The sequence below is a fragment of the Culex quinquefasciatus genome, chromosome 1, assembly GCF_015732765.1.
Source record: "Culex quinquefasciatus strain JHB chromosome 1, VPISU_Cqui_1.0_pri_paternal, whole genome shotgun sequence".
Taxonomy (NCBI): domain Eukaryota; kingdom Metazoa; phylum Arthropoda; class Insecta; order Diptera; family Culicidae; genus Culex; species Culex quinquefasciatus.
The window spans coordinates 100841098-100851474 of NC_051861.1; the positions used below are offsets into that span (position 1 = coordinate 100841098).

At 45.0% G+C, this 10377-nt stretch overlaps 1 protein-coding gene across 1 annotated transcript; it reads left to right on the top strand.

Annotated features, from left to right (window-relative positions):
* The first annotated feature begins 2856 nt into the window (after positions 1–2856).
* Positions 2857–6976, top strand: LOC119770823. The gene is made up of 2 exons (XM_038266385.1): positions 2857–6849; positions 6917–6976. Exons 1-2 carry the CDS (start codon positions 2857–2859, stop codon positions 6974–6976), a joined length of 4053 nt encoding a protein of 1350 aa, XP_038122313.1.
* Positions 6977–10377: the final 3401 nt, after the last annotated feature.

Sequence of the window (10377 nt, forward strand, 5' to 3'; positions counted from 1 at the left end):
TTTTTTTTGTGTTTCATATAAAATATATTAAGAATAGAAACCTTCTACAATAAGTGAAATAATATGCGCAAAAATCTTTTAAAAGGATGAAGATACAACTTATGGCATCTGTATCTAGGCTCATTTTTAACCGATTTCGATTATTCTTGTTACATTTGATCCAGAGAGATTTCCAGAAAAAGAGATTATAGCAGCGATGGAAGAATCTTTATCGAAAAAAGAAATCTTTTGACGCTCATCCACCTTATCCCTCGCCTTGTCCAGACCAAAATTCAGCATAGAGTTGTCAGACCAAAACTGTCAGACCAAAGAGTAAAAAGTAAACAATCTTGGATTTTTAAACACGTGCACACAAATCAACGAAAGGATATCTGAAACAAAAATTATTTCTTCAATTCAAAAACTGATTTTGGGCTGCAACATTATTTTTACGCCACAAAATTATTCAATAATTTGACATCCTTGACATCCAGGGATGGAATAATTGTTAGAAAATCATTTTCGCTTGCAAACTTACTACAACCGCGAAAGAGAGAGGAGGTGAAACACGCAATAGAAAATCGCTCCCGATCTTCACGAAGAAAATCAATCATTAGGAGACTCTTTGTCAATCTAGTTGTTTGTATAAATTAATTTAATTTGATGTTCCACCGAATAATCAAAATGATGTTTTTTTGTGAGATTTTTTTCCCGAATTTTGGTGCTTGAGAGAGGAGATCCACGTTCCGTTCCATTTTTTTCTCTTTATGAGCGTCAAAAGATTGTCTTTTTATGATGATTCTTCCATTGGCCTATACACAAATATTTCAATAAAACAGTTAAGAGCCTTTTTCGTACACTTTAATTTTTGGTCGCGTTTTTGATGACCACCTGAATAATCTTGAAATTAGTTATGCAGATTCAAAATTCCTGTCGTTCCATCATTCCCTTGCGCTCATCAAGAGATATAATCTGACTTTCTTTATTACACTCATCATCGTCCTTATTATTCGACTATACGCCGATTTCACTACTACACTTGCAGGTGAGCGTCACACGTAGAACAATGACTTGTAGTTAACTTTTCGTAGGTGATTTAATTGGTGCTTAGAACGAGATTTACAAAACATCTTCTACTGATTGATTCTCTTCGAGAGGTTCGAGAGCGACTTCTTTTACTTGTTTCGCCACCACTTTCTTTTACGGGTCAAGAAAATTCGCTAGCGAAAATGGTTTTTCTATCCCTGCCAGTCACAATAAATGTTTTGAGCAGTAAATTAAAACTTTAATACATGTCGTTGAAAAACGACTCACTTAATTCTTAAATGTATCGTCAAATGATTAAGATTAATTTACTGTTGTCTATAAGAATCAGGATGTTGCTTGAAAATAGAATTTAATATTTGTAAACTTTTTGCCCCCCTCCCCCTTCAAATATGTCCACCAAAAACGGGAAAATTGAAATAATCAATTACTAGAATTAGAACTTTAAAGAATACTAAGTGTAACGTTTATTTACGCATTTTAAATCAATCAAAGACTTTTAAATCTCTTTCAAATTTTAAATTTCTTCTAATTATTTGATAGTAGCATTACTATAGTGTAAAGCATTTTGTGCTGCATCTTGAAATTTCGGAAATCAAGCTTGTAATTAGAAATTAAAAAATTGGCGGCAGCTTGAAATACTGCCAAAGAAAAAAATGTGAGAAATTGGACGAGTTTTGCGGTAAAAATATTTACGAGACTCTAAAATCAAGTCGGCCATAGAGAACTGTTTTTATTTTTGATACTGCTGTATCTTCACAAGGATTAGACTTAGGACAACTGTCAATATGGAGACTTATATTTATTATTGTCTGGAAAATCGATTAACGCTATCGGATTTTTTTTTAATTTTGACGTTCAGACCAATTAAAAAAACTGTTTTTGTCACGTCGATTACGACCGCGCTCCTACCGTCCGACATGTCACGGTGTTTTTGCAAACCCTTTGGCATGTTGACATCGAACCCCCCCACAGCAGGTCGGGTTCTACACCGATGTCCAAGCAGTCTTCAGAAGCTGCTGTCAAAACTCGAATATCCCCGAAAGCGACGAGTCACGCAGAAGACGAGTGTAGTAAATTTTAAATTAAGGCATTTTGGATAGTTGTGAAATTCGCGAATTTGTGAGGTAGGAAATTTATTAATAAGCCTGATCTAATTTGTGCCTAGTGTTGCTTCCTAGCCGAAGCGACGTCCTATCCTAAAACTTAATCTAAACCTAACCTCAATTACAGCTGGAACGTTGTGCGAGAGAAATTCTTGGTTGGCTAGATTAGTAACGAGTGTTAGAAATAACACTGCAGTAAGTTTGCGTTTAGTTAAAATGAATTGGAACTTAAATCTAACTTAAACATAATTGAATTACAGTCTGACTACCTGAACGTAGTTATCGGTTGATTAGAATCTACACAAGGGCTAAAAGAACACTAAACGAAATAAAAATCTACACCCAGAACAACCTGGTGTTTATTCGTGTTTCGGAAAACGCACCCTAGCCGTCAACTCAATTCAACAACTTTTTATTTCGTTTACGGACGAGAGTGGACATTCAACCAACCCGGGACCGGGCCGAGAAACGGAACGTTGGCGCCTAAATTCCTGCTTGGAAGATGTCCGAAAAATCAACCGATCCTGCGACAGGTGAGACAGATGGACTGGTTAAGTCAGACGCCCAGAAGGCCGGTGAAGATCAACTGACCGATGCAAATAAAGACAAAACCCCCTTTGTTGGCAACCCTCTTACCCTTGACGGGGATCCCCTCCTCCTCAAACACACATTGGTTTCCTATGTCAAACCGTCTTGTTGTTCCTGTCGGAAGGTTGACGACAGCCTAATGGTCCAGTGTGATACGTGTGACGCGTGGCATCACAACATCTGTGTTGGAGTATCCGATGAGGTCATGTACGATGGTTGGCTCTGCCCGAAATGCGAGTCCGCGAAGGCAGCCCAAACAAAGAAGAAGACGAAGAAGGATGCTCAGCAGAAGAAGACCAGCAGCACGAAGGATAAGAAGCCCAAAAAAGAGGACAAAATCTCCAAGGACCAGAAGAAGGTGGCAAAATCGGATAGGCAAACGAGAGGGCGCAAGAAGGCAGACGAAACTAAGCCAGCAAAAGTAGAAAAGTGCACAAAGCACCAGAAATCAGCGGTGGAAAAAAGATCGCCGATCGATGCAAGGTCGATTGTGTCCGGCACATCGCGCCGGTCAGAGATGACTGTTTTGGAACTGCAGTTAAAGAAGCTGGAAGCGGAGCAGACACTGGTTGAAGAAGAGATGCGGAGGAAGAAGGAGATTTTGCAGAAGAAGTTTAGCGTGCTGGAACAGATAGCCGAAGCAGAAGAACGTCGAAGCGAACGCGAGAGTATCGGTGGGAAGCAGCTAGATTCAGTGTCCAAAGTGACATCGTGGCTTGGTGGGCATGCATCGGGTAGCCAGCGTTTGAGCAAGTCAACGAGCATCCGATCGCGTAAGAAGTCAATGAGTAATTCCAGCAGTTCGAGTTCGTCGAAGTCCGAAAGCTTAACAACAAGCAGTTCGGAATCGAGCTCGCAATCCACCGCGTCAGAAACCAGTAGTGCTGAGTCGACCAGTTCGGAAGAGGAAAGCGGGCAAAAGAGTCCGTCGGACGGCAGCTCGAGCTTGGGAAAATTGGAAAGATTCAAACCAAAGAAGAAGTCCACTCCGAAGAAGAAAGCAACATCAAAGAAGAAATCGGCAAAATTTAGCTCAAGGCGTCAGTCCAAAACATCCAGAAACCCCAGTAGCCTCACACGTGACCAGATAGCTGCCCGGCAAGTTGTCCCGCGTGATCTGCCGAAATTCACGGGAAACCCCGAGGACTGGCCGATGTTTTTGTCAACGTATGAAAGTACGACGAAGATGTGCGGCTATACAGATGAGGAGAACATGATACGGCTGCGGAATTGTTTACGAGACGACGCACTCAACACCGCTCAGAACTCGTTGATGCATCCTTCGACTGTGTCGAAGGCGATTGGGATACTGAAGCTGCGATTCGGACAGCCCCAAATGATCATCAACTCCCTGAAGGCGAAGGTGTTGGGAATGCCGGCGATCCAAGCGGATGCGATGGACAAGCTGATCGAACATGCGCTGGCGGTACAGAATCTGTGTGGCACAATCGAAGCATGTGGAAAGAACGAGTACAAGCGAGACGTGACATTGCTTAGTGACCTGGTGGGTAAACTGCCACCCACGCTCAAACTTGATTGGGCGAGGTACCAGAGAGGAGCAAAGAAGGTGAACCTGTTCGTCTACAGCGACTGGATCTACGCAATTGCCGAGGACGCTTGCCTAGTCTACAACGCACCGGGAACCAGCAAGAAAAACGATCCCAGTGGAAACGTTAGAAGCAAAGCATTCGTGAACACGCACTCCGATCATTCGTCGCCGGAAGTACCCAAACAGACGACGCTCGACCCTAACCGCAGGGTTAACAGGAGCGAAGGGAGTTCTTCTGGATTGAACAAATGCTGCCCGATTTGCCAGGGTGAATGCAAGAGTGCTGCTAAATGTTCAAGATTTCTTGAGCTGTCATACGACGCAAGGTGGTCGGCAGTGCGAGAGCTGAAGATGTGTCGCAAATGTCTCAGACAACATTACGGAAGCTGTGACGCCAAACCTTGCGGGAAAAACGGCTGTACCTTCAAGCACCATGAGCTTCTACACAAGGACCTGAGAAGTACGGATGAACCAAAACAAAGCTCTAGTGGGCCCACTAGAGAGGAAAGTAACGTTAACACTCACCTGTCAAGTTCTGGCGCTAGAATGTTTCGCTACCTACCGGTGACGTTGCATGGACAAGAGAGGAAAGTTGACTGCTACGCATTCCTCGACGATGGCTCGGAGCTGACCTTGATTGATCAGGATCTGGTGGAGGAATTGGGAGTGTCGGGAACCTCAAAGCCGCTTTGCCTAAAGTGGACCGGAGGAACACATCGCTACGAAGCCGATTCGCGCAGCGTTGACGTCGTAGTCAGCGGTCACTCAAACCAAAAGTTTAACCTGGACGGCGTTCGCACAGTCAAGGAACTGAAGTTACCTATTCAATCGCTGGACGCAGCTAAATGGAAGTCAAGTTTCCCACATCTTCGCGATATCCCTGTAGCCTCGTACGAGAATGCCCAACCACGCTTGTTGATTGGCCTGAAACACGCCAGTGTTGCGCTCGTCCGCAAAAGTCGCGAAGGCAAAGAAGGCGAACCGATTGCCGTCAAAACACGCCTTGGATGGACGGTCTACGGCGGTAGCAGCAATCCAGTTCGGGAGGACAACGCGTATCCAACGTATCACGTCTGCGAGTGCAATCCGCCGTTTGACGAAAGTTTGCATCAAGCTGTAAAAAACTTTTTTAGTATCGAAAGTTTGGGCATCTACAAGCCGGACAAGTTGAAAGTTTCAAAACAGGAAGAGCGGGCGCAAACACTTCTGCGGAAGCTGACACGGCTCGATGGCGAACGGTACGAGACGGGGTTGTTATGGCGCTACGACAATGCTCGCCTACCAGACAGCAAACCGATGGCGATGCAACGATTGAAGTGTCTGGAAAGGCGACTGGAGCGCGACCCGGAATTAGCTCAAGTGCTTCACGAAAAAATGTTGGATTACAAGGAGAAAGGTTACATTAGAAAGCTGTCAGCTGAAGAACTCGCAGAACAGCGGCAACGGAAGTGGTACCTACCTATCTTCCCTGTGGTTAACCCTAACAAGCCTGGTAAGGTACGCATAGTCTGGGACGCAGCAGCGACCGCACACGGCATCTCCTTGAATTCAATGCTACTAACGGGCCCGGACGAGCTGACTTCCCTACCTGCGGTTCTATGCCAGTTTCGTGAGCGACGAGTTGCCATCTGCGGAGATATTCGCGAGATGTTTCATCAGGTACGCATTCGTCCGGATGACCAGCACTGCTTGCGTTTCCTGTGGCGAGAACGACCCGACGAAGAACCCAGCACTTTCGTGATGCAGGTTATGACCTTCGGCGCCTGCTGTTCGCCGAGCAGCGCACAGTTCGCTAAGAACCAGAACGCAGAAAGGTTTCGTGAGCAGTACCCTAAAGCGACAGAAGCTATTATCAAGAACCATTACGTGGACGACATGTTAGCGAGTGAGGAAACAGAGGAAGCTGCAATCGAGCTGGCGGAGGCTGTGCGGCACGTGCACGCAGAAGGAGGGTTTGAAATAAGAAACTGGCTGTCCAACTCACCCCGTGTCCTGACTGCGTTGCAGGGAGAAAACGTTGTGCAAAAGGATCTCAACTTGGCACCAGAGTTGGCAACGGAAAAAGTGCTGGGAATGTGGTGGGACACGTCCAAGGACTGCTTCACGTTCAAGGTGTCCAGGTTACGATTCGATGAAGCTCTGCTTAACGGAACTCGTCGCCCTACGAAAAATGAGGTGCTGAGCGTGCTGATGTCAATATTTGATCCGCTGGGGCTGATTTCCAACTACCTGATGCAGCTGAAAATCATTTTGCAGGACGTTTGGCGCTCTGGGGTCAAGTGGGGCGAGCAGATCAAAGACAAACAGTTCGAAGCATGGAAAAGTTGGGTCAAATTGTTACCCCTTTTGGAAAAAGTCAGCGTTCCACGTTGCTTCCGTCAAGAAATTTCCGCAAAACCAGAAGTCGATGTTCAATTGCACTGTTTTGTCGATGCAAGCGAGAACGGAATGTCTGCAAACGTCTATCTACGATTCGAGGAGGAAGGCAAGGTTGAGTGTGCAATGTTTTGCGCCAAGACACGGGTCGCACCGCTGAAATTCCTGTCAATCCCAAGGCTGGAACTCATGGCTGCCGTCATTGGAGTACGACTGGTCAATAGTTTGGCGTCGCAATTGACAATTCCGATCTCTAAGCGCTACTTCTGGTCAGATTCTCGAAATGTTCTTGCGTGGCTTCGATCAGATCACCGCCGGTACAGCCCATTCGTAGCCGCCAGAGTTAGTGAAATCCTCGAAACTACCGAAGAGTGCGACTGGAGGTGGGTGCCAACCAAGCTCAATGTAGCAGACGAAGGAACAAAGTGGCAGCGGCAACCTGACTTCAGTCCAAACAGCAGATGGTTTCGTGGACCGGAGTTCTTGTTGAAAGCGGAAGGTTGCTGGCCCCAGCAACCATGCAAGAGCGGAGCAACAGACGAAGAACTGCGTCCCAGTTTTCTTTTTCACGGCCGAGCGTTCGAATGGTTGGTACCAGTTACAAAATTCTCAAGCTGGAAACGGTTGGTGCGCGTGACAGCGTACGCGAAACGCTTTATTGTTAACTTCCAACGTCGAGTGAGCAAAGCAGCAGGAGTTTCCGGTGCACTGAGCAGTGCTGAATTACGTAACGCCGAGGAATATCTCTTTCGAGGAGCACAGCGCGACGCCTATGCGGATGAAGTGTGTTTACTTGAACAAGAAAAAGAGCAACCACGAAAGCAGATCCCGAAGACCAGCAGAATCTACAAGCTGAGTCCATTTTTAGATGATCGCGGCGTGTTACGTATGAGAGGACGAGTCGATGCGTGCGAATTCCTGCTGGAAGATGCCAAAAACCCCATAATCTTGCCAAAAGACCATCCCGTCACTACACTGATACTAACACACTACCACGAAGAATACCACCATCGAAACTATGCTACAGTACAGAACGAGGTACGACAACGCTTCTACATCTCACATTTACGCGCAGCCTTAAGACAAACACGAAGTAAATGCCAGGAATGTGAAAATCGGGACTCCGTGCCAAAGCCACCAAGAATGTCCGATCTTCCGCACGCCAGGCTGGCGGCCTTTGAGGCACCATTTTCCCACGTTGGAGTGGACTACTTTGGTCCAATTGAGGTCATACTTGGGAGGAGGGTTGAAAAGAGGTGGGGGGTTTTACTGACTTGTCTTACTACACGAGCGGTTCATCTGGAAATTGCTCACTCCTTGAGCACCGGTTCATGCATAATGGCGCTTCGCAACTTCATGGTTCGCCGAGGAATCCCGAGAACCTTCTACAGCGACAACGGAACTAACTTCATCGGGTCGAATCGAGAGCTGCGAGAAGCATACAAAACGGTGGATCAAGAGAAGTTGATGCAGGAGTTTACGACCGTCGAGACGGAGTGGCGCTTCATTCCTCCTGCAGCGCCGCACATGGGCGGCAGTTGGGAGCGCTTGATCCAAACGGTGAAACGGAACTTGGAGGAGATCGTCGGCAATCGCCGACCGAACGAGGAAGAGCTGAGGAATGCATTGATAGAGGTGGAAGGAGTACTCAACGCCCGACCGCTTACACACGTACCAGTAGATGCTGAAAGTGCACCGGCACTTACGCCGAATCATTTTCTCCTGGGATCCTCCAACGGAACAAAACCGCTGACTCTGTTAGACAACAGTGCTGCGGCGGTGCGGCGTGGCACACTATCCCAAGTGATGGCAAATCAGTTCTGGCGACGCTGGATTCGAGATTACCTCCGGAGATAACTAGACGCTCGAAGTGGTACCAGAATGTAAAACCGATCGAGGTCGGTGACATCGTTGTAATTGCTGACTCAAATCACCCCAGGAACTGCTGGCCTAAGGGCCGTGTCATTGGAACCGTCAACCGGGATGGACAAGTGCGCAGAGCAACGGTGCAGACGGCGAAGGGGATCTACGAGAGGCCGGCGGTGAAGTTGGCGGTTTTAGACGTTCGGAGCGAAAAGGAGTAAACTGCATCAATGGTGCAGCATACTGGGGGGGAGTGTCACGTCGATTACGACCGCGCTCCTACCGTCCGACATGTCACGGTGTTTTTGCAAACCCTTTGGCATGTTGACATCGAACCCCCCCACAGCAGGTCGGGTTCTACACCGATGTCCAAGCAGTCTTCAGAAGCTGCTGTCAAAACTCGAATATCCCCGAAAGCGACGAGTCACGCAGAAGACGAGTGTAGTAAATTTTAAATTAAGGCATTTTGGATAGTTGTGAAATTCGCGAATTTGTGAGGTAGGAAATTTATTAATAAGCCTGATCTAATTTGTGCCTAGTGTTGCTTCCTAGCCGAAGCGACGTCCTATCCTAAAACTTAATCTAAACCTAACCTCAATTACAGCTGGAACGTTGTGCGAGAGAAATTCTTGGTTGGCTAGATTAGTAACGAGTGTTAGAAATAACACTGCAGTAAGTTTGCGTTTAGTTAAAATGAATTGGAACTTAAATCTAACTTAAACATAATTGAATTACAGTCTGACTACCTGAACGTAGTTATCGGTTGATTAGAATCTACACAAGGGCTAAAAGAACACTAAACGAAATAAAAATCTACACCCAGAACAACCTGGTGTTTATTCGTGTTTCGGAAAACGCACCCTAGCCGTCAACTCAATTCAACAGTTTTAATGAATGACTTTTGTGTTTTTGGTGAGGCTTTTTGCATCATCTTAAGCTATTTTCACAAAAAATAAACGAAAAAAATCTTTGCATTACCTTTAAATTATACTTTTAAACTAAACAAAGTTCTTTGTCTAAAATTACAAGGTTCTCACAGAAGTGGAGTATTTTTTTATTTTAGTGTATTTTTTTTTCAGAAAGCCCGTCCAATTTCCTACAGGTTTGTCCTGGACGTTCGAGTTACAGCCGATATACAAAATTATTCTAATAATTTAGGCTCTTCTCAAATGTCATTCTCGAGAGCAACTGACTCCATAGACACTAGGGTGACAAGAAAAAATGAAAATTTTGGAAAATCGTAATTCTTGAGTTAAAAATAAGTAACTGTGTCAATTTTGAGCCAAATCGGTTAATATCGCTTTTAATCGTTGAAGTTTGTATGGAAAAATTCGAAAAAATGTATGAGTAAATGCAAAAATTGCAAAATTCCGCCAAAAGGTGGCGTTAAATGTGTCGGATTGTCAAGTGTGAGATTCTTATGTACAATTTTATGACTAACAACTTTGTCGAAGACGGTCCGAGCTGACCCTAACGAGTTATTAACGATTTAAAGAAGACGTTTTTGCGACGATTAAGAGATACCCTAAACCCTTAATCGATTTCGCTCAAAATTTTCACAGTTACTTATCTTTGGCTAAGGAATCGAATCAGTGGGTATCCCTGATGTTGTTGTTTTACTGTCACGCTAATATACACAAAAATTTCTAACATAAGCTTAGTATTACATGTCTACAAAGCTTCATTGAAATCGGAGAGGGTCGAGTTAAAAAATAAAAAAATAAAAAATAAAAATCCTGTATTGGGAAGGAAGGAAATCAAAAAAGTCTCTAGAAATAATAATTGATAAATTATGCTGATTGGAAGTAGAAAGATACAAAACAATTAGCTAGGCTTGGAAATGTAAATTAGGTGAATTTGTATTAACACAGT